Raw genomic sequence first — 24,172 nt, 5'->3', positions numbered from 1 at the left:
TCACTGAACTGAGTCTGAGATTAAGTGAGAATACTGAGTACTGACTCATCTCTGTTAAAAACATGTCTCAACTGGATGTGGTGCAACAAGGTAATTATATACTGAGTAATACAACAGGACAATCCCCATTAGGAACCTGGGATGGAAAATATATTTGCCAACATAGTTTGAGAAAGGTACACCGGCACTAAACTGAGACGGTCAAATTCCTTGCGAAGAATTTGTCCAAAAAGTTGTTAGAAACTTGAATTCTTGAAATTCTGGTTTGGTTACTTTGTGCTCTGCTATGTTGAGGGAGGGATAGCTCAGTGGTTTGAGCATTGGCCTGCTAAACCCAGGGTTGTGAGCTCAATCCTTGAGGAAGCCATTTGGGGATTGGTCCTGCTTTGAGCAGGGAGTTGGAGTAGATGATCTCTTGAAGTCCCTTCCAACCCTAATGATCTATGAATGCTAAATCCATAGCCACCAACTTTTCTGCAGCTTTATGGGTTATGTTTCTCACCAGAGCAAGGCACTATTTATCATGCAGGGTGTCTGTTCAGGTCCCTTGCAGAAGAGGCAGATGTGGAATGAAGCAGCAGCCTATCTGCTGCATTACACAGAAGCTGGTGGCAGATGGGCCATGGGAACTAGGGTGAGAGGGGCAATGAGTTGGAAGAGCAAGCTGGACAGGGCTTGGCAGGGGTGAGAGATGTGAAGTGACACTAAGGCCTGGACTACCCTAGCAGGGTGGTTTGAACTAAGATACGCAACTCAAAGTATCTTAGTTCGAGTTACCTGGCCGTCCTCACGGCGGCAAATCGACTGCCGCGGCTCCCCCGTCGACTCCGCTTACTCCTCCTGCCGAAGTGGAGTACGGGCATCGATTAGCGGATCGATTTATCGCATCCAGACGAGATGTGATAAATCGATCCCCGGCGGGTAGTATAGACGTACCCTAAGAGGAGAGAGTCACCCCCCTCTGCCACAGCTTCCTCCTGTTAATGTCCTCAGCCTCCAGCTCACTGAAAGGTGGTGGAAGAATGTGTTCCAAAGTCTCAGTATACACTTAACTAGTCTAATTCCCCATCATTACATCAACTGCATGGCAAATAACACACACGGTGACTGATTCACTTGAGAAGGTTTTTTAAGCAACTTAGAGTGCTCCAGACTTTAAAGGTGCATCAGCCACCGCACAGAGTGCAACTGCTATATAAATATATTGAGCTTTAAGAACTGTTGTACTCTATAGTTACTGTACCTCCCTTATTTAAAACAAAAAACAAACCCAAAAACCAACATTGCCCTTACATTAAAAATAGGAGAAAGTCACTGATGTGGAAAAATGGTGGATCTCAAGAGACCCTGAAATATTTGCTACATTCTGAACTATCCTGCAAAATTTTCATTTATATTTTAAAAAATTACATTTTCTCTTTTTCTACAAGACACAAAAAGAACAAAAATTTGGGAAGCAGTAACTCAGCCAAATAAACCGAAGGAGAAAATACCCAAGATTCAAATCTAGAAACATAAAAAGCAAGTGTCCAAGTAACTGCAGGATTCTAGTCCTAAAGGGCTGGTCAGAACACTCAGCATGTTTGAAACTGTGTTAAAACTATAATCCTGTGAATTACAGAGCCATAAATCCTAGAGACTTCAGCATTGTGCATTTTGATGATTCCACAAACAAATAGGAAGAATTTAGGGGCAGATTTCACAAATTACAAACTCCAGTGGAGACAGCACTGAGTTGCACCATCCCAAGAGGAACTCCAAGAGGGACTGTGCTTCCCGGAGCTCCCCAGTAGAGGCACAATTCTGCATATCTGATTCAAGCTGTGCACAAGATCAGACCCTACATTTCAAAATATTTGTCTTCTCTTTCCCCCCATGCCTATTGTGTACATATGAGATCCGTTATCTGGTCTCTCGCTGAAATGTCCCAGGTTTTTAGGTACATAAAGTAGCTCAAAGTGTCTATTTAAAGTTTCTTACTAATATAAACCTAGATGATACCATTAAATGTAATATTAACATGCCCACTATTTATTCTGAGCATTTACTGAGTTTGATTTTATTCTGATTTACGGTACAGAGCAAGGTTGCTGAACCACAATCGAGTATTGTCTATAAATATCCATACACACCTGGTGTTAGTAAACTTTGCAGTCTACCAGTTTAAAAAGTAGTGTGTTGTAGTCACACTGGACATGGGTTTTATATAATGCGGTATTTAAAGGCATAGAAGTAGTGATATTAAACTAACCACTGCAGGCAAACCCCAAGGTAAGTCAAGTGGATCATTCAGAAGGTTCAGAAGTAGATACAAATTACTCAACCGTGTAATTACAGGGGCACACCCTTCAGATAAGAAAGCTCCCAGTTTTCTCTCTGGTATAAATTATTGATGATCTTATAGTTTTGATTAACCTGATAGAACAAATATACATCTTTAAAAGTAGTATTCTGCTATATTATATTACTATGTAGGTAATATAGGTAATATAGGTAGGAGTGTAGTCCCAGTTTCAGATTTGGATCTGCTCTTCTTGTTGTATGTCTCTTCTCCTTCCCTTTCCCACTTATTCATATTTTTTCATATCCATTATCCTCAGGACCTTGTAAGTATCCACAATTAGTCCTTTACTTGATGACCAGTATTCCCTTGACTTCAGTGGGACTACTCACATCGCAAACAGTTATACATATGGGCCCCTATTCTGCAAACTTGCATGCACATTCTTAATTTAAATCAATGAAACTACTCAAGGTAGAAAAGTTATACATGGATAAGTGGATGGAGCAGTCTGAAGGAATGGGGAGAGGAGGAGGAAGGTAACAATGACAATTTGGGGTGGAGGCTGACAGCTCGCAACCCCCCATGTAATAACCTTGCAACCCGCTGAGGGGTCCCAACCCCCACTTTGAGAACCCCTGATATAGATAAATTAGCCCTCAGATGTCCCTTCTGTCCATGTACCTAGTCTTTATCAGCTAACAGTTTCCCTCATCATCAAAGGAAGAGTGCATTTGCCACATAAGCCATATACTATCTATTCTTTTTTTTCTTTTTTCACTAACTGTTCAGCAACTGAATGATCCACCTGGTGTTTATGAACATCCAAAATGGACATAGTCACTTCCTCCAATGCGGGAGCATGTGGTGCTAATGATAGTAATTTCTCCCAGTATGTAAGAGTGAGAGTGGCACTTCTCTATTTGGATCCACAGAAGCATGTTGTTAGCACTGGGGTGTTCATTAACTTCCTGTGCTTCAAGTATGCACATTTCTTGCAGGTTGTAAAAACACTGTCAAAGAAAAGGTTCCTGTTAAAAAGTCCAGTAAACAGGATCCTAACAGTATGATTAGCCTTTGGAACTCAACGGCTATTCCTTGTGATTTAAATTATTTCTTTCTTTAGAGAGAACAAATTATTTCACCATCTTAAAAAGTGAGGCTGGTGTAAATAGTTCAACCTTTAAAAAAAGTTTTAAAATATTTTTAGGAGATATTTGCCCATCAAGCAATGTGTAGAAGCTGGATAAAAAGTTATTAGAAAATTGAAAAACACGAAATCTAAAATGTTTAATTCAACTATTCTAAAAGTTCCCTGAAATATACTTATCTGTGCAGAGATTCAGACAAGAAAAAGGTTTGGGGTTTTCCACAAAAACTTAGAGGAAACATTTTAAAAAATCATGTTTATAGTAGAAACCCTCTTAGGACCCCACTCTGCAAACACTTACACACGTGGATTCGTTTACTGAAGTCAATGGAACTTCTTACCTGTGTAAAGTCACTCCTGTATAAAGACTTGTCTACACTACCAAGTTTTGTTGACAAAACTTATGTTGACGACCAAAAGTCAACAAAACAAAAATCGCCAAAGGGTGTTCCCACTTGCTTCCTCTGTGGACAGATCATGTCCACATTGGGGACACCATCATCGACAGGGTGAGCAATGCACTGTGGGTATGTATCCCAGAGTGCAGTGTTGTGGGAAGGAAGAGCTGATCGCTGCGCATCTTGGGATTCTCTCCAAGTTCTCCCACAGCCCCCTGAGCTGCGGAGAGCAGCATCATGAGTAGCTCTGTGAGCTCTCCATGCTGAGGAATGGCAAAGCAGCACAGCAGCCTGACCCCCTCCCCCTGCAGGAGCAGTCTGCCTGCCGCTGTGTTCCTAGTGCCGGGCAGAACAGGAGCATTCCAATGATTTGCTCTTTGTTTGTTCCCCTACGGAGCAGCACACAGATACTTCTAGGAGCTTTGAAAGGGGAGGGGCACATGCCTTTTGCAGGGCAGCAGAGATCAAAACACTGAGCAGAGCAATCAGGGCAGGCATTGTGTGATACTGGCAGAAGCCAGTTCTGTCGACAAAACAATCAGCAGTGTCTACACTGGCTCTTTGTCAACAATAAAGGGAGGGGAAAAGACAAGTCTCCCGTGGGGGTGGAAGTTTTTTGTCACAAAAACTGGGCATTTTTTGCAACAAAAGTCCCACCGTAGTGTGTACGCTCTTCCTGTTTTGTCACCAAAAGGCAGTTTTGGGCCACAAAACTTGCCATTGTAGATAAGCCCAAGTGTATTCAGGATCAGGCCTTTACAGGCCTAGCCAAGGAATCATCACGCTGGTTATGCAAAAAAAACCCAAAAAACAAACAAACGTGGTTTCATTTTTAAAGAGTAAATCATGCCTGAGCATGTATTAAGATGATGAATTACAATATGTTCCTCTTAAAGTAAGCTGTATCCACATCACCACTTCTTCATGCTTTTCACCATACGTCATTCTAGATTTTGCATTCTCAGTAACTAACTGAATTTTGACCAGCTATTTGAAGAGGTAAAGCATTATAAAGTGCTAAGTATTGTTCCTGAAGGCATTCTGCACCAAAAAATTAAAAATTCGGCACAAAAAAAATTAAAAATTCTGTGCACAATATTTTAAAATTCTGCAAATTTTGTCAAATAAATGTGGAGGCTCCAGCATGGCATTGGGGAGCACAGACCACTGGCTGCACAGAGGTGGGAGATCACTGTGCAGCTTCCCCCGGGACACAGACTCAGTGGTGGGGCTGCACCCAACCTTGACACAGCACAAGAACTGGGCCTGCCCCAGAAACCCCACAGGGCTCTGCCCCTCCGTGCCAGGTGCATCAGGTGTGGGCAGGCAGGCTCAGCCAGGCAGGATCCAAGTGTGAAGGGGCTTAGTGTGGGGGGGAACCAGATGTGGGTTGAGGGGATTCTGTGTGGGGCGATCTGGGTGCGGGTGGCTCAGTGGGGGATCTGAGTGTGGAGGAATCTTGATGCACAGGGGCTTGTTGCGGGGTTCTGGGTGCCACAGTGATGGGACTCTGCGGGGGAGTCTAGATGAACATGGTTGGGGCTCAGCGGGGGTGGGATCTGGAAGTGGGGGAGATAGAGATCAGCGGGGGGAGGTTGTAGTGGAGTGAGTCCAGATGCTGCGGGAGTGGGGCTCAGTGCGGTGGGGATCCAGGTGCAGCTGGTTGAGGCTCGGTGGCATAGGGATCTGGGTGCAGATGGTTCATCGGGGTGGTCCAGGTGCAGGGGGAGTAGGGCTCGGCAAGGGGGGTTCTGAGTGTGGTGGATAAGGCTTGGCAGGAGAGTCTGGATATGAGGGGGGTCTAGATGCACAGGGGTTGGGCGGACAGGGGATCAGCTCCTTGTACAGGGATCACTCCCTCTGCAGCTGAGGAGCGATGGGTGCAGGAAGCGGGGGCTAGGGCAAGAGGAATTTGCAGAGCTTCCTGCAGCCAGGGGAGAAAACTGAGAGTAGGTCTGACCCAGCCCTAGATGCCGTGCAGGGAAAGAGGAAGTCCCGTTCTCCCCAGCCCAGCTGGGACTAGCAGCTGAGCCCAGTGCAGGGTAGGAGCCACCAGCCAGGTCTTTCCCAGTCATGCCTCCTGCCCCATAGTAATTTACCTCTCTCCCAGCTGCCCTGGGCACCCGAAACATACTGCTGGTAAGGGCTGCATGACCACTCTTGTGGTTTCCCTTTGCTTCCCCATCAGAAAGTCATTTTTCTGTGAGGAAGCAAAGAAATCTGCGGGGGACATAAATACTGTCCATGAGCAGTGGCGCAGAATTCCCTCAGGAGTATCTGGTAGATGATTTCTGTAGCAAGTAGTAAGTATTGACAACAAATTGCTGATGGAAAAAATGTCTAGGAAAAGATAGTTTAAGTATCAAACAGGTGCAGAATGCCTACTGCAAGATCAGAAACACAAATACTTGTTACATAATAACCTTTTAGACATGACAGAAGTCAATTCATTCAACCTGCAGGTCTGCAGACTATTGGCCTGATTTATACTGCCACTTAAATCGATGTAAGTTACGCTGCTTATCCCAGGGTGGGGAGCTAATATGTGAGAATGTGGGCTGGAGGTGATGCTTCTCCAATATTGTCAACCTCAAGTGTACATGAATAAGGGCCCCCGGAATAATGAGATTTGCTTAAAATCATGAGTTTTTTTAAATAATAATGAAATTTGGGATCTTTTTCTTTACCTCTTGGTTTCTGAACTTTTAGGGTGCACTTACATCATGTTTTCTCTTAAGCCATTAGCTAGAAAATTGCTTTTTTATTTTAAATGAAAGCTGAGATTCTCATGCAAACTCCTGACACTGCCAGCTGGGACTTTAAGAAAAACACCAAATATCACAAGACTCATGATAAAATTGTGAGAGTTGGTAACACTGCTTCTTGCTCTTCCTGAACCTATGGAACTCCCTATACCCTCTCTCCATTACCTGGATGAACATCAGGCAGCTGTGCAAATTGCCAGTCTTTATTGTAGTCAGACTAGCATTAGCTCCTCAACATGAGATTTGGAATGTGCATCCACGTCAGCTGGGCTTCCCAGGGAGTGCACCATGGAGCAACTTCTTCATGTGTGGGTAGGTATCATGGATCTCCAGTCTCAGTGGGCCCTTCTCCTTCTACGAGGCTGCCATACATATGGAGGAAAGGATAATGAAATCAGGAGAGAGTGATTAGGCCCCAGCCTGGAACTCCACATGAGAGCACAAGACTCACCAGCATCAAGGCTGTGCATTCATTTGAGAGTGAACCACTGTCTGCTTGAAAGAATGGAAAATCATCAGATGTTTTGCTTGTTGGCAGAATTTTGTGAGTTTATATGAAGGTTAAAGTGTATTCTGCCTAAAAGCCTAGTAGCATGAAGTCCAATCCTGCAAGTGCCGAGTGCCTACTGAGAGAGGATAAGCACCCTTCAAGACCCAATCAAGGCATTCACAGAAGAAGGTGCTCAACACTGGTCAAAAGGACTTCAGGTGTTCAGCATCTAGCAAGATCAGACTCTTGTATTCAACACTGGTCATTCTGGATTCAAAACTCTGAAGTTTGGTCTTCACTGGAAGTTGGGGGGGCTCATTATTAATTATCATCATCAAGGTATGTATTATTTGCATTGAGGCCTCACTCAGGATTGAAGATCTGTTTTAGTAGCCATTGTACAAACACAGAATAAATAACCATCCCTGGCCCAAAGACAAACAGAAATAGACAAATAGTAGTAAACTTCCTAGAGTTTTGTAATAAGAGTATCTTGTCTGCTTCTAAATCCAGTGTGCTTCTATATTCCGCAACAGGGTTTTGCAGGAGTATATATTTTGCTGCTACATAAAATTCTCCCTATAAATTGGCTTTGCATCTGAACAGTGTTTATTAATGTTATCTAACCAATAAGTATCTGTTAGAATTAACACAGGAAATTGAAGAATTTGGAAAAGCTGCTAGTTTTAAGGTGAATTACATTGTATCAAAACTCTAGCCACTAATATTACACAGAAAGAGCTTGTCTCTTTCTTTATATTTAAATAGGCACCTAAATCTGTGCAGTACTTACTAGGAATGAATATTCCATCCATAAACGGTTAATGTGAATTATGGTATCTATCTTCCAGTGATACTACAATTTAATGAAGACTTGAAAAAAAACTAAATAAACCAATAATTTCATGGTTGGGGAGGATGGCTATGATTCAAAATAAACAAGTTCCCTTGAACTGCTTTTCTGATTTGAATTTTCCCTATAGAAAAAACAAGCACTTTTCTGCAATATCTGTATAATAAAAATACCTAAATGTATATGGAAAAAGTTTTTTAAAAAAAAAGTTACTAACATCTTTTATATAGAACAACAGAGTTGGGAGAATTTTTTCTTCCTAATAATTGTAAAAGTAAAAAGTAAAAACAACGATTGACCAGAACATATTAGCTAAGGGAAGACAAAGTACTAGTCTGATTGATGTCTTTCTTTAGCCCGCATGATAGATTCAGATTATGCAAAACACAAATTTCCATTTTATAAAATACATTTCTAGCCCATGATTGCAGTGAAAAACTTCTGAATGTAAACAGATGTAGCACGGTCTCCCATATCCAAAATGCCATACCAAATTAGATCAATGATCCATCAAGCCCAGTATCTGTTTCCAAAAGTGACCAATACTGTATGTTTTAGAGGAAGGTGCAAGAAGCTGAAACATTCAAGTACCTAACTACTATCAAATCACAAGATTGTCTTCAAAATTGAGATTTTAAATTTTTTTTATATTCTTTATTTTTTTGTTTGCTTTCTTGCTGTTGAGCCTTTAGGTTTTCCAGATTTTCACAATATCCATGAAGGCTAGAAACTTACTTAAAAAAAAAAAAAAAAAAAGGAGATTCTCACCTAAACATAGGTCTGCAGGAGCTGGGGCCTTAGGTCAAACACCAAATATTGAGCAACTTGCAATAAAATCATGTGAGAAACGTATTGCCTTTTAATTTCATTGAATTATCCCCTGTTCTAGTGCTATCCAAAATAAACAGTAACGGAAGTAAATAAACAGGTGAAAAGAAAGTGCATTATAGCAGTCCAAGTTAGATACCAAAAAATCATGGAAGACCATGGTAATACAAGGAAAAACCCCTCCAATTATAGAAGAAAGCATTCTTGGAACTCCTCTGCTTAATGAGAATTCAGAATCAAACCAAGGTCTAAATAGGGTGACCATATTTCCCAAAGGGAAAATGGGATCTTGTGCAGGACTGGTTTGAGCCCTCCCCCCTGCACGGGGCTGGCCCAAGCAGCTCACCTGAGTCTCCTTCTCCCACCACCACATGAGGCTAAGGTCACTAGTCACTCAAACCCAGCCTGCCCACCCCCAGATGCTGGGGTCATTGGAACTCCCCTGCTGCCCCTGCAAGAGGTTGCTGGAACCCCCCTTATCCCCCACATGAGCCCTTTCCCCCACACACAAGGAGGGGCCATTCCCCCCACACTTTGCACTACACCCCACTTTTGTCAAAAAATTGGGCATTTGCTCCATTTGCTCTTGCCAACTGATCAAGTTGGCAAGAGCACACAGGACAACTGCCCACTTTTGCCAAAAAAGTCGGGATGGCCAAGACAGAGCTTAAAAAAGAGACTGTCCTGGCCAAAATGGGATGTATGGTCACCCCAGAATCCCTGGATCATGAGATGCTTTAGCAAAAGGGCAGTACACCACATCCAGCCTTGTCTGGATGAGCCTCAACCACCCACTCTCATCCAAGCCTCTTCTTTGATCAGACACCAGGAGAGCCAAGGGGCTGCCTCTCTAGGTCTGGTGAAAAGACATGGATAAGCGATTTCAGCATAGCCCCTTCTCCCCCAAAAGTGTCTCCCAATCTGCCCCATGGCTCATATGTGAGAGCCTGCCTCGAAAATGAACAATTGCATACTATCACCTTCTGTATCTTCTTTGGTTTTTCTGATACAAAGGCTTATAGTGCATAATGGATAGCATCTATTCTCACTTGCATTGTTTGCATTACCTTCTAACCTTTTAAAAAACTACTCTTCCCTAAGTAAAGTAATTGTTATTTCTATCCACACAGCTGTGCGTGACACATCACAAGTTTAAGTCTCTCTTTATTCACGTTTTTGGCATACAAGTCATTTTGCATGGTATTCCAGTTGTAAGGCTTAATTAATGTGTATATAATGCTTGGATCAAATGGGGGATTGTTAGGTTCTCAGGTGAAATGATAAAACAAATATAGGCGACAATTAAACAAAAACGTGTTCTAAGGAGTTGGAACTGCAGTGTTTCTGAAGCTGAAACCCAGCATTTTCCAACCAACTCAGAATTCCTCCAGTTTAAAGTGCAAGGTCCTCAGGGCGCTTCTCCCTGAAACCTGATCCTACCTTCTCTTTTGCACCACACTGCATGCAGAGACCCGCACCACGCAATCTGCAGATTACTCTCATGCCAAGACAAACACACACTCTTATCGTCCCGTCCCCCACCCTTCTTTGTCTTCCCTTTGCAACCTTTCTGATGCTCTGTACACTCGGGTGCGGACGTGTATACAGACAGACGTGACTTATATGCAGCACAAGGGCGGCGTGCAGGCACAGAGAGAGCCACTAGCAGCCCCTGCGCGGCTGGAAACGCGAAGGAAAAGCAGGCTGGGCAAAGCCGCGTCCCCGGGTTCTCCTCTTCCCACGCTTCCTCCCCCCCAAAATCTTCCAGCCTGGGCGGCTACGGCAGCTCAAGGGGTCCAAAGGCTCCTTGCATGTGGCAGGAGAGTGGAGCGCTTGTGCGCCCGTGAATGCCGGGCCGTGATTGGAGCTCTCGGGCCAGACCCCGATGTAAAACGAAAGTAGATTGGCAGAGGCCCAGCGGCATGTGCCTGCTCCCTGGCTTTGTATACACACTCGCCTGCTCGGCCCTTCAACAATGGGCGAGGGGAGCCGCTCAGCCCCGTGGCAGCGCTGAGCTCCGGGGAGGCGCTGCGGTGAGATGCCCGGGGACATGCCCGGGGCGCTCCTGCCGCCGGGGCTGTGAGCGGGGTAAGAGGCGGCTGCGCGGGGAGTTGGGGGGCAAGTTCCTGCCGGAGCAGCCGGCGGAGGTTGCCTGCCGAGCCCTTTGTTGTGTCGGGAGCCAGGCTGGCGGCGGCGGCTGCTGCCGCCGGGACCCCTGCGCCCCCCGCTGCACCAGCAAACCGCTCGGCGCCTCCTCTGCCGCCGGTCCCTCCGCTCTCCCCGCTGCCGGGTTTTCTCCGGGCAGTGCCGGGAAATGAGGCTGCCCCGGAGCCGAGCACCCGCCCGGGGGAGCCTGTGCCCCTGCAGCCGGCGTCGATAGGAAAGGGGGGGGGGCAGCTCCAGTGCGAGGCTGGAGCGGAGCCCAGCCGGGATCCGGGGGGACACGATGCTGCGCCTTAGCAAGCAGTGCCCCGGGGTCTCCGCACTCAGCCCCCGCCCCGCCTCGCCTCGCAGCGTGCCCGGCTATCAGCTGTGGCGGGGGAGCGGGGCTGCCGGTGCCTCCCCGGGGGAAGGGCGAGAGAGCCGAGCGTGCGCTGGGGGGAGAGGAGTAACTGGCTGCTTTTAATTGGGTGCAAATGAAGAGGAGCTAAGGGGGTGGGGGGAGGTGGACGAGAATTAAACTGGGCTCTGCGGCTGGACTGAGCGGGCGCCGCTTCCTCCCCCTTTGCGCAGGCTTCGGCTGCTGCCTTTCGCCGGGTGCCGCTGTGACTCGCTGCCGTCCCGTCCCATGGAGCTGGAGGGGCAGTGGTGGAAAGGACAGCTGGCTGCCGACATCCACCAAGCGCTTCGCTACAAGGTACCTCGAGCAGGGCTCTGCGGCAGAGGGAGCCGGGCCCCTTACTCGGCTGCAGCCTCCGGGCTGCGCGGGCAGGGGGCTCCGCTCTTCCCTTCCTGAGCGAGCCCGTCCCCTTCTCCTGCCAGACAGTCCCTGGAAGGGAGTGAGGGGGGCAGTGCCCCGGACAGGGCAAAGGGCAAGGCGACTTACTGTTCCCTTTGTCTCAAGCCTGTATCGCTAGGCTCTTGGAGGATTTAGCCACGGGGGGATCCTGTTTGTGGGCCTTTTAAATCCACGTGTCCTGAAATCTTAAAACTAGCTTCTCCATCTGCAACATGGGCTAAGATCCTCCTGGGGGGTTGGAAGGATGGATTCATTCACTGGGTTTTTGCAAGATGCTTTGGGCTCCTCAGCTGCAAGGGTTTGCGTATGTTCCCACTGGCATTAAAGTTAGATGAAGTAAATTGACACTTGAGCTGCAGCACTTGCTTGCACTGCGTTTCAGGCCTCTCAGTACATAAAGGCATTGATTAACATGTGATAGGGAAGCTGGTTGGCTCCTTGCAGGCAAGGGGGAGGAGGAGGAGGAGTTGTTAAAAGGCTATCAGAGGGAGGCCAGTGCTACAGGTCTTGGCAGAAAGTTCCCCACCTTGTTAAGAATGCTGGACCCTAATTTTTCTGGTACCCTCCCTGGGTAAAAAGTATGGTAACCTCCAGCAAAATTACTACGTCAGTGCTAAATTTTGTTGTAAATCTATTTATAACAGTCATTATTTCTAAATCTGCTATATAAAAGGAGAATAAACACGCTAGTTTAAAGTCAGGTTAATTGAAAACGGCACAGAAAAAGACAGCTCCAGCAGAACATGTGGTAACAACTGAACTGCTGAGATCTGTAATGTCTCTAAGTATATACTGTCCTGATTATCTGTACTGAATCCTGAGTATTTACACAGGTATTCCTCTACCTCTGCCCTTCGGTCATGGTGCACTTGGCCCTTTTTTGGAAGTATTAATAGATCGAAGTTTAAACTATATTTTAAAAAAATGAGCTACTATGTAGAAGAGTGCTCTATAAGTGGGTGCATTAACAATAATAACTTTTAGGGCAATTCTGTTTTGAAACCCCTGTTAGCTCTGAGCTGACTCATGTCCATGTTTGTGGATATTGCTTCTTGGCTTACCTTATCCCCAAACAGTTGTAAATAGGTTAACAGTGATTTAACCTTGTAAAAATGTGACTAAGCAGTTTTGGTGATTGCATTAACTTTCTTGATGGCCTGATCACTTAAGCAATGCACACTACTGGGCCCATGTACAAGAAACAACAACAAGTACAACAGATTCTAATTGCAAAGGAAAGTAAATAACGTCTGACAACTTTAATAATCTTACAGTTTGAAACTATTTAAAGAGGTGGTTATTTTAAAGAATCATATGATTTTAAAAGTCTTGAATTTACCTTACACTCGTGATGTGCAGGAGGTTAGACTAAAGGATCCTGATGGTCCATTCTTGCCTGAAAGTCTATGGATCTGTAAACTTTCCAGTTATCTCAACTCTACCTGGTCTCTCAAAGTAGGCCCCCTGCTGGGAAATGTTATTACAATAAGCATTATAATCCCAAACCATATCAAATCTGAGTTCTAGAGTGTAGCTCTTTCTCTCTGTTCATTTGTGATAGTGAAGATCAGCTGTGTTGTTTGGTTGCAGTTGCCTGGAATTCTGCCTTCCACAGTGAAGAACACCGTGCTAGCAGTTAAGGCTCTTGTCCTTGGAACATTCAGCCCTTCAGAGTCTGCATTTTTTTATAGTCGGACCATGCCACAAGGGTTTTTCTTTGTCAGTCCGTCATTATGTTCAGTCAAACCTTATTTGGCTTGTTTGTTTCTAAGTTTGGGGCCAAGTGAGCTTTATAAGAGTGTTCTATTTTAAATAATTGTTCTGTAGAATCTAGATCAGGGGTAGGCAACTTATGGCACGCATGCCGAAGGAGGCACACAAGCTGATTTTCAGTGGCACTCACACTGTCTGGGTCCTGGCCACTGGTCCAGGGGGCTCTGCATTTTAATCTAATTTTAATGAAGCTTCTTAAGTATTTTAAAAATCTTATTTACTTTACATACAACAACAGGTTAGTTATATATTATAGACTTATAGAAAGAGATCTTCTAAAAATGTTAATGTATTGCTGGCACGCGAAACCTTAAATTAGAGTGAATAAATGAAGACTTGGCACACCACTTCTGAAAGGTTGCTGACCCTTGATCTAGAGACACCTTGTATAGGTGTCATAAGATAATAGGCATCCCCAGCAAGAGAACAGTTCCACTCTGTGAAAATAAATAGCAAAATCATGACTGTGCCTCCTAAAAACTGCTTTGAAAATTTCTTTATGTATTAACCCAGTCAATTTTCTTATGTACTTTCCACAAGTATATTTGCATAAAAATAATAGTGGTTGTACTACAACTATATGCTGCTCTCTATCTAGGAGCTGAAGCTTCCCTCCTACAAAGGCCAGTCTCCCCAGTTAAACCTGAGAAGATATTTTGCAGACCTGATTGCCATTGTGAGCAATCGTTTCAGACTCTGTCCTGCTGCGCGACATCTTGCTGTCTATCTACTGGACCTCTTCATGGACCGCTATGATATATCCATTCAGCAGCTACACGTGGTTGCTCTTTCCTGTTTACTTTTAGCAAGTAAGTATTATGCACTAATTTGACAAAGTGAGTATTCACCCACAAAAGCTTATGTTCCAATACGTCTGTTAGTCTATAAGGTGCCACAGGTCTCTGTTGCTTTTTACAGATCCAGACTAACACGGCTACCCCTCTGATACTTGGCACTAATTTAACTGACTTAGGTTCTCGTATCAACTAAAGGATCATTCTGAGGTGATCAAGCAGATTTAGAAGGAAAATTATGTATAAAAGATTAGCACAGCTGAATTTGGTCCAATATGCGGGCCTCTCTCAGGACCTTCAAATTCTGTTGGTTTTTTTTTAAGGTGAAGGGGGGGAAGGACACTAAAAGCTACAATCACAGATCTGTGTTTACATCACAAATAAATTGACTGAAGTTTTTAAAATAAAATTTAAGAAGGAATTACAAGAAAACGAGCCCTCTTTTAAAGGCAGTCACCTGCCACCTCTCAAGTTGCCAAATTACACACAGAAAAAGGAGAAAAGTCTCCTCTGTTGTAGGTGCTGAAAAGACATTTTGAATGTCACTTTTGGATTTATATCCTCTTGTAAGAACTAAAATATGAACAAAATGGTTACAGTAAACAGGTACCTTCCACAACTGGAAGAACCAAAAGAATTAATTCGGTGGACTGAGTCCCACTGCTACTGAAGAGTCCTTATTTACTAAAAGAACATAACTTCACCTTCCGTAGAAAGAGTGTAAGAAAGGAGGAAAGTGGGGTGAAACTGGGGTAGCAAAACAGTGGCGAGTTCCATAGAAATGTGGCACTTGCATCCATTATTGCTGGGCTTTTACACACATAACTTCACGTTAGACTAAAACATGCATGTATGACAAGGCAAAGTCCAGGACAGGGTGGAGCTACTACTATTACTTATATTACTGCAGCACCTAGATGTTCAAGTGTGGAGCAGGATCCCATTATGCTAGGTGCTATACAAACAGAACAAAAAGATGGTCCCTGTCCCCTGCAACTTACAATCTAAGTACTGATGAACTTAAAAGGAGGGACAGTTGCGGAAGTCTATATAAATGACAATATGCATTTCCAGATACACGTTACTGAAGCTCACTTGATTTAGACCGAAGGGCTCAATTTCTGCTTAAGTCCATTATTGAATTTAAACGTACCTGTAAACACTGAAATCATTAGAGCCTCTATACCAAGTTGATTCCTCCTACTACACTTTGAACAGGGAAAGACTTTTTTTTTTCTTTAAAGCTAAAAACTAAAGGTGGACTCTTGCACTATTTTTTTAAGGCTAGTCTCAATGGTACTTTAGCAGTTACCGGGATAGGTTTTAGGATAACTTAATGAATAACAAGAAGTCATTTATGAAATACAGTCGGGCTACACCATACCATATTCTCTCTTTGCAACTGGCTCTTGTTTTTGTGAGAGAATCTATAAAGAGACAACAGGAAGTGTGACACTGCTGTAATATCCTATAGGTTGCATAGCAACTATCTGCTGAAGCTTAACCCTTGATAGTATGCCTCTCCTCTCCTCAGCAGAACCGTCCCATTGAGTTTTGCATGCAGGAGCCTATTTGACATGGCAAAACAATTGTATAGCAAGTGTTCACATTGAAAAATACCCTAATGTTAAAGATACACCAAACTGCATTTGCTGCTATGTTGTATTCATGTTTCTAATTATATTTTTCTTCCTCTCCCCCACCCCAAGGTAAATTTGAAGAAAAGGAAGACAGTGTCCCTAAGCTTGAACAATTGAACAGCTTGGGTTGTATGACTAACATGAATCTGGTATTAACAAAACAGAACTTGCTACACATGGAGCTGTTGTTGCTAGAAACATTTCAGTGGAACTTGTGCCTCCCAACTGCTGCTCACTTCATTGAATACTACCTTTCAATTGCCGTCCATGAGACAGATCTCCACGATGGCTGGCCAATGGTTTCCTTAGAGAAGACCAAGTTATACATGGCAAAATATGCGGATTACTTTCTGGAAGTATCTCTGCAAGGTGTGTTGCATGGTTTAGTTAATGCAACCTTATTTCTTAAATAATATTTGTGTCTGACTCATCTAAACAATTTTTGTATCTATCCAGATCATGCGTTTTTAAATTATGCTCCTTCATTAGTGGCTACTGCATGTGTGGCTTCTTCAAGGATTATCCTACGTCTCTCTCCAACATGGCCAACTCGACTGCATCGTCTTACTGCATACTCCTGGGACTTCCTGGTTCCGTGTATTGAACGTCTGTTAATGTAAGCTTATGCTGGCTTCTCATTTGTAAAGACTTTGTCTCTGTAACAGCATGGTATATTTCAAGGACACTTACACTAAAAAACAATATTTACAAAAACACTAGTTTATTTAGTAGTGAGTTTGTGCAGCATCTATGTCAAAAGTACCCAGGTACTATACAATATTTATTAAGCCAACCTAAAGTCAGTCCCTCTCTGCTTTTCAAAAAACCTCACCTGACCTAACTCCCTTCATCCCCCCTCCTCCCAGCAAATAAAATACTCAGACAAAAGCACAACAGAAGAAAAAAGACATGCAGCATGATCTGAACGTCACCAAACTTGGGCTGCGGCAGGCAGTCAAGTAACAAGTTCAAAAGATTGGAGTATGGGGAAGCAAGGGGGGGGACTTTCACCTGAGTGCCTTTGGGGTGCTGTAGCAGATCTCAGCTGTTCCAAATGAACCTGTGGAAGCAGATTCCTTAAATAACTGGCTCCCAATCTGCATAGAGCTTTAGAGAATTGAATTTAATAGGTATCCAATGAATTGTACTGAGCACACAGGAGGTCTACCTAAGCCTCTGGAATTTAGAGCTTTCTGAGTAGAGGATGCTCCCAATGGAGCACGTTAGAAAAGTGTGGATAGTTATGAAGGGGCCCACAACTAAGAGGGGGAAACTTGCCTTCTCATTATTTATAAATGGAAAAACTGCAGGCCAGTGTTATCTGCATATCAGATGTGCCAAGGGATCCTAAGGGACCACAAGACTGAACCATACTAGAAAAGGGTGAAAGTACATCCCCCAATTAATCAATTCCATTCTTCTGGATGAATCCCTAGGCCACCAGCCTCACTTCCATCTTGTTGACAGTTGCTCCTATCCACATCCAAACTTTGGTTAGCACATAAAGAACAGAAAAATCTGAATCCAGACTTGATGAGAAACTGTCCTCTACATGCAGGTGTCACTCTAGCCCATAACTATCTCCCTTGATGCCTTTGCATACAGTACACAGTAATCATGAGGCATTACAGACTCAAACCTTGTGGCAGAACAAGGACACCAAGAATGCCATTGGGGTGGGAAAGAAAGTACTCAACACCTCTCTGGAAGCCTAAGAGGAAGGGGAAGAGCGACTGCAGGGTCACTCCAGCAAGGCACCATGAACAAGCCAGTAATCCCTCATGATCAGTAGTATCAATGACTCAGAAGTTGAGATGGAAACAATACAATCATTCATTGCTAGGAGCACATTAGCCACCAAAAATGTCACTTTCAGATTCTCATACACTGATGTCACTGTAATGTTGGACTAGCAAATGTTACTGCTCTGACCTCTTTCTATCCAAGCAGACTGCTTTCATTACCTCTTAAATGCAAATGCCTCTATTAACATTGTAGCCTTTTAAAAAGTTCTTGGCCCTAACCTTTAAAATCCATTTAAACTTCCTAGTGTACATCTTTAAAGAATATGAATTGCTTCTTAAATGGCCTTTTCAAAATAGTTTTTGATATTTAGAGGCTGTTACCGTTTTACAGTTCGGATACTCTTAAACCTGTATTTAAAGTTGACTAAAATGGTCTTGTTTTCTCTTTGTATTATAGTGCTCATGATAATGACGTAAAAGAAGCAAACAAGCAAAAAGGACAACATGCCCAGCCTGCACAACACAGTGCGTTTCCCACCCAGACTCCAACTCCACAGCAGGCTCATGTTCAGCAACATGTATCACAGTATCTCCAGCCCCATCAAGCTCCATTACAGTATCACCATCAAACCTCACAACAGCAAAACTGTCAGCAGATGGTGTCAACTAGTCACACGCCGTCTTACCCACTGCAGACTTGCCCTGCTGGCTTACAGTCCAGCGTTCAGGCTCGAGGTCACATACAGACTGGTGCTAGTATGTCACTAGCAGTTCCAATAGAAGTGAAGCCATGTATAAGTGTCTCGTACAACCGGAGTTACCAGATCAGTGGACGGTATCCTTGTATTACTCCCTGCTTTGAGAGGTGATGAATACAAATTTAGATACCCTGATTTTTGTCAAACCTCAAATAAGTTTGAGGGCAACATTCTAAATAAAAGTAGCACTCTTTCCAGAAGGAAAACCGCTGGATTGGCAACCCATTAGCTCAAGTACAGAATCTGCAAAGAATGTGCATGTAGTATGTTTTCTAAAAGGAATGTGTGCGTGGCAGTCATGTGCTAATACTTCAGTGCACTGTGTGCTCTAAAGTGTCAAACAGCCACCTTTGAAATACAGGTCAAGAGAAAAATGGCTGTGGACTGGCTAGAGGCATATCTTTTAATGAAGGAGATATACAGTATTACTTTGAAGAGGCCGTATTTATGCAATACTTCCATATAAGATTTACTGAATAAGATTTACTTTCGGTAAATTGAAACGTAAGAATCCACTGAGCAATGATGGGCTTCCCCAGAAACACTGGGGCCACGTAGAGAGAAACAAACTTTCACTGACTAAATCAGTAATGCAATTTACTTGTCATTTTTTTGCTCATGCTCTTACACTGTAAAATGTATGTCCAATTTAAGGCACTTGAGTTAACTGACTCTTTTTTTTTGATTGTTTTTAAATCTTGTGCCTCACAGGCCAGATGTTACTCTAAACATCCGAATCAAAAGGGGGAAAAAAAATGTAACACTTTCTCACTAACTCAGGGAATTATCTATTCAGAATGACTCTGTGCTGCTTGTGTGTACACTTAACTGGGTGTAGTCCAGGGTGGTATTTCTTTCAGGGCATCTACAGTGCAGAGTACCAAAGGGATTTGTAAGTGTATAAAGTATAAGTGTAGTCCTAACTACTCCCTGCCACCCAACACTCTGTTATCAAATGATTACAGAGGAGTAGTAGTTTCTTAAGTTTAAGCTGAACTAATACTGTACCAGAACTCATGTAACAGTGGTTGTGATTTTTGTTTTTATATTAACACAACCAATACAAAATATCCTCTAGTTTTTCAGTCTATAAATTCTCGACACAGAAAAGGCACCGTTAAATGCTTACAAAAATTCAGTGTTTCGTACGTCAGGCTTGGTGCAGGGGAAATAAGTTCTCAGGTAATGCGGTGGCAGCTCATTCTTCTGCTTCACAGAAGTCTCGCGCTGAAGAGCAACGTCGGCATTCTCACTGCTGGAACAAAAGTGTATTGCTAGGTCACAGGCAGGATGCTTATTACAGAGCTGTCTGAGCTTCAATATCACCCACAAATCAGATGGCCTGAGAGGAGAAATTTCACTCATCCAGCCCCAGAGGATGAAGATGGTGTTGTGGATAGTATATTAATGGAGAAGTTCCTTGTTTACAAAATCAGGCAGTTGACTCTCCCCCGGATCTTGTACAGGAGAGGGAATTGATGGAGAGAGCCCTACTGGCTTAAATATATGTATGTATGTTTGTTTTAATTTCTAATGGCAGCACTTAAAAGCATGGTTAAATGGCAGACATGAGGCCAGACCTTCTATTACTATATGATCAGTGGAAGTTCACGCACACTGTATGTTGCAAAGAATATTGGGGAACTTGGGAGAGGGGGCCATCCCAAAATATTCAGTAGTTGAGGAAGATACTTCTGCTTGTTCTGATGGCGCTTCCTGGAGCTGAACCATAATATGTTGCAAGAACCCATCCTTTATTACGGAGGAGAAGAAATCCTCTGTGTCTATATAGTTATTTTAACACGTTTCAAATTGTCCTTTTTTCATGGGGAGAGAGGTGGAGTGAAGGAGTGGGAGAATGTGTAAGGGGAAATTGAGCCTCTCTACTTCATGCTAGAGAATAAACTTCCAGGTGAGCATAATATCAACTATTTTTACCTCCTCAAAGAGCCACCTTTTTTTTTCCCCCCCTCATCCCTCCCCCAAGCTTATTTCCTTTTTGGTGGGATGGGGCAAGCAAGTTTCCTACCTCCTAAAATGCCTGAACTGTTTTTCATTTAAGTTTGGAGAGATGGGAAATAAAAAGGGAAACTCTCTTCCATCTTCAGATTTCAGTTTATTGCAATGCTAAGTCCAAGTTTTCAGTGCTCTAACTACCTCGTTTATGTGAATGTACAGTGTTCTGATGGACCATGACTTGAAATAACAGCAGATGCCTGTAGCAATTTGTCTGTAAAATGCATATCTTGGCTAAATGTCATCTTTAATTGTGATGGAGCAGTATAGTTTCTTTTGAAATATTAGTAAATCTATCTCAAGTATTTTATATATATAAAAATTAGGTAATTAACACTGGAATTATAGGGGTGATTATTCAGTTAGTTAATACTGCAAAGTCTACATATAGTAGGGTATTTTGATTGTGTTTTAAGGCATTAGGCTTAACTGTAAAAGGATCCACTACATGCTTTTTTTGTTTTTTTAATTTATTATTTAGTTCTGACATTACAGTATCAATGAAAATAGAGAAAGCGTGCACTGTGAACAATTTCAGTGTGTTACTGAAAAAGGGCTTTACCAGTGTCCATTAAATACACTATTTCAAGTTCTTACTGAGTGAACCAGAATGTGCATTTTATGGCATAATTAAAAATGATCATAAATGCAAAACATCCACAACAATGGAATCTGGATGAGTGCTATGCACTTGGATTTTTTAAAAAATAAAACTAGTTTTGAGTAAATCGTCTGTCTGTGTCTGGTTTGTTTTATTTTATTTAAATGCCTGAATTAACAGATGTGTAACTTCATTCCTACCACAGCTCTTGAACTTGAAGGTTTAATCCACCGTTATCCTGTGGCAGGAGTCCGTGTGTTCCTAAGTCTATTTATAACAAAAAAACAGGAAGGAAATTGTGCAGGGAGGGTTTTAAAAAAAATTCACAACATAAGCCAGAATATTGTATCCAGTGTATAGCTGCATCTGAGAAAGAAATACAAAAACTGGTTCTGAAATAGGATTTTTTTTTAATGAGTCTTAGTGGCAACTCATTCTTCCTACAGTAGAACTGTATAGAAAAAGTCAGAATTGAATGGGAAGAGGAACAGCATAGATTTTGGTGAACAGAACTCTGAGAAATCCAGAATTTTGGATCCTTAACCGTAGTTAGTCTTGCTGCCAGAGCTTACCTGGGGGGCAGGCAGCACAAGAACAAGTGATGTTTGAAATTTCTTATAGTTGCTGTTACAGACAGAATCTCATTCTCACATCAAGAATGGGTACATATATGGACCTATTTAAAATGAGAGCCCCATTAGTCACTGGGCCCCAAATATTAAATCACTCTAGCAGAATCTGAGTTTCTCAGGTCATACAGTACAGGCCATGCTTCACTCTACTTCAGTGTTTTTTCCTGTTGATACCTATGTACAGCTGTAACTAACTTTTACTCACATGAATTTCTGAGGCCAACAGGACTACTCAGCTGATTAAAGTTATGCTCAGGCATAAGTGCTTGCAAGAGAAGGCCTTTAATTGTAGAAATACAAACAGCTTTTAGTATAATACAGTTGGAAACCAATTACTGACAAACTATCAAACTGGAAAGATTCTTGGTTTTTGATCACTGAATCATTCTATTCTTCAGTGGTGTAAATCTAAAAGGACTTATGCTTCCAGCTACAATAAAATAGAATCTTGCTGACAGAAACCCATGCTAATTAACATAACTAAAACAAATAGCAGCAGTCAGAGTCAGGGCAGCACCATATGGAATGCTATCTCTCTCCTGGCCCAAAGGATCACATGTGAGTGTCCAACTTCAATTCCTGCACTGTTTTACAGTGGTGTTCATAATACACTGGAAGTTTGGCTTCATTTTTTCACACAAATTTTTTTTGTCTGTAAGTGAATATGCAATAATGTTTACTTTTAGAAGGCAATGTTTGCTTAATGAAGTCAGTTGCAAGGGAGTTGAAGGTAGATTCATGTAATATCTTTACTTGTGTTTCCCTGCCATTGTTAAAATAAACAAACAAAAAAACCCACATTTTCCAGTTTTGTACATGTGAAAGTAAAGAAGGGGAGCTGAGTAAATGACTGATTAAGCATGCCATCAAATACACAAAGTAGAACTATATAGAGCATTCTTTTCTCTACATTTCCAGTAATAATCACATTGCTTGTAGTAAAGGTATGTATATATTTGATAGCATACAACTAAGCTGACATTGTACCTTTTAAATGTAGTCTAACAATAAAGATGCTCTGAGTCATGGACTGCAAAATTAAGGTTCCATGGCGTGGCAGGTTTCCTTATGGGAGGGATGGTTTTGCCTAGACCCTTTAGAAAATGTACAGTCACTGGATGGGTGAAAATTCAGTGGTTGTCAATTGGAGGGTGACTGGCGCATCACTGCCAAGTGTACCCACAGAGAGCTAAAGGAGAGACCTGAGGTCTTCAAGAAGAGCAGATAGACAGTCCCACCATTTTAGACTGATTCTTCTGAGGACATTTGGTGATGTTGAGCCCAAATAGAAAATCTCTTGCATTTAGCTAGGTAACATTTTCTTGTAGATTTCTTCCTGCTGTTGTTAAGGATGGTTTGAATAGCTACTGAACATGTCTGCTCTAGGTTCAACTCCAAATACCAAGCTGTGAGGCAGAGGAAGTCTGGGTTGAAATGTCTGATCTTACCTGTGGTCTGTGTCAAGAGGCATGGGAAGGTCGGATGCTGATGAGTGAAGCGGCTGACAGCTAGAGAAGGCTGGGGAACCAAAACTATCTGGGCCAGCTGCGAGCAATGAAGATGATCATTGCCCTGTCCTGCTGGATCGTCCAGAGAGCTCAAGGTAATTCTTGCTGATGGGTGGGGCAGTGGGAAGGAGGGGAAAGCATATTGTAAGAATAAGAGAGCCTCTCCCCGGAGTCCTGAACTTGACCCGCCCCCCAAAGTAGTATATCTTGCATTTCCTGTTTTCTTGTGATGCAAACAGATCCCAGGAGGAAGATCCCTATTATCTGAATATGCTCTTCACCACAGAATCATGTAGTTCTCGTTAGTGGTCCAGGGAGAAATGCCTGCTGAGGCTGGTGCTAGTGTGTTGTGTATTGCTGGGAGGTGTACTGCTGATAGGGTGATCTGGTGTCGAATACACTAGTCCCACAGATTGACTGCCTTTATGCAAAAAGAGGTGAATCATGTTACCTCTTGCTTGTTGATGTAGAACAATGTGGTCATATTGTCTGATGTTACCTGGATGTGCTAGGAGTGTATGACCAATAAGAACTGTTTGCAGGCTTCTAAGACAGCTCTCAGTTCCAGAAGTTTTACGTGCATCCTTGACTCCCGTGGAGTCCATGTTCCTTGTGCTGTATACCCATTCAGATGGGTGCCCCACCCTACTGGGAAGGCATATGTGATCAATGTCTTCTGGGGTGGAGACAGTGAGAAGGGGATTCTCATGCACTGGAGAGTGTCCTGCACCCGGGGGGGTATCTTTGGAGTCAATTGCGTTAAATGCAAAGGTTATGTATAATTGTAGGGCTGGATGATCAAAGGACTATATTGAGTACTGCAACAGACAAAAATGATATTTTGGGACAATGTGTGTGAAGTAGAATTCCTGGGAAACATATAGGGGGAAGTGAATGCAAATACCCTCCGTAAATTATTCAGAAAACCCAACCTCTTGACCCTATGCCCTAAGAAGAGAACCATTGTCTGCTGATTACCTG

General features: G+C 43.0%; 1 protein-coding gene across 3 annotated transcripts; it reads left to right on the top strand.

The window, feature by feature from the left end:
• The first annotated feature begins 7,316 nt into the window (after positions 1 to 7,316).
• Positions 7,317 to 21,169, top strand: CCNJ (cyclin J). 3 transcript variants are annotated; one of them, XM_045022618.1, is made up of 6 exons: positions 7,317 to 7,423; positions 11,499 to 11,622; positions 14,096 to 14,306; positions 16,001 to 16,300; positions 16,388 to 16,547; positions 18,134 to 21,169. In XM_045022618.1, the coding sequence occupies exons 2-6, from the start codon at positions 11,554 to 11,556 to the stop codon at positions 18,543 to 18,545; spliced, it is 1,152 nt and encodes a 383-aa protein (XP_044878553.1). In that variant the 5' UTR covers positions 7,317 to 7,423; positions 11,499 to 11,553; the 3' UTR covers positions 18,546 to 21,169. The 3 variants fall into 3 exon arrangements, with proteins under 3 accessions (XP_044878553.1, XP_044878554.1, XP_044878552.1); XM_045022619.1 differs by lacking the exon at positions 7,317 to 7,423 and adding an exon at positions 10,613 to 10,798; XM_045022617.1 differs by lacking the exon at positions 7,317 to 7,423 and adding an exon at positions 10,613 to 10,853.
• The last annotated feature ends 3,003 nt before the right edge of the window (positions 21,170 to 24,172 follow it).

Source organism: Mauremys mutica, chromosome 7, assembly GCF_020497125.1.
Source record: "Mauremys mutica isolate MM-2020 ecotype Southern chromosome 7, ASM2049712v1, whole genome shotgun sequence".
In the NCBI taxonomy this organism is placed as follows: domain Eukaryota; kingdom Metazoa; phylum Chordata; order Testudines; family Geoemydidae; genus Mauremys; species Mauremys mutica.
Note: the sequence above shows the minus strand (reverse complement) of the source record. Positions and strands in the feature narration are given on the sequence as shown.

What these genes read in the sequence shown, in the direction of transcription:
- CCNJ (XM_045022618.1), top strand. Translation starts at nt 11,554, where the DNA reads ATGGAGCTGGAGGGGCAGTGGTGGAAAGGACAGCTGGCTGCCGACATC. An exon ending in ACCAAGCGCTTCGCTACAAG is followed by an intron (nt 11,623 to 14,095) that starts GTACCTCGAGCA and finishes CTCTCTATCTAG; the next exon opens with GAGCTGAAGCTTCCCTCCTA. An exon ending in TCTGGAAGTATCTCTGCAAG is followed by an intron (nt 16,301 to 16,387) that starts GTGTGTTGCATG and finishes GTATCTATCCAG; the next exon opens with ATCATGCGTTTTTAAATTAT.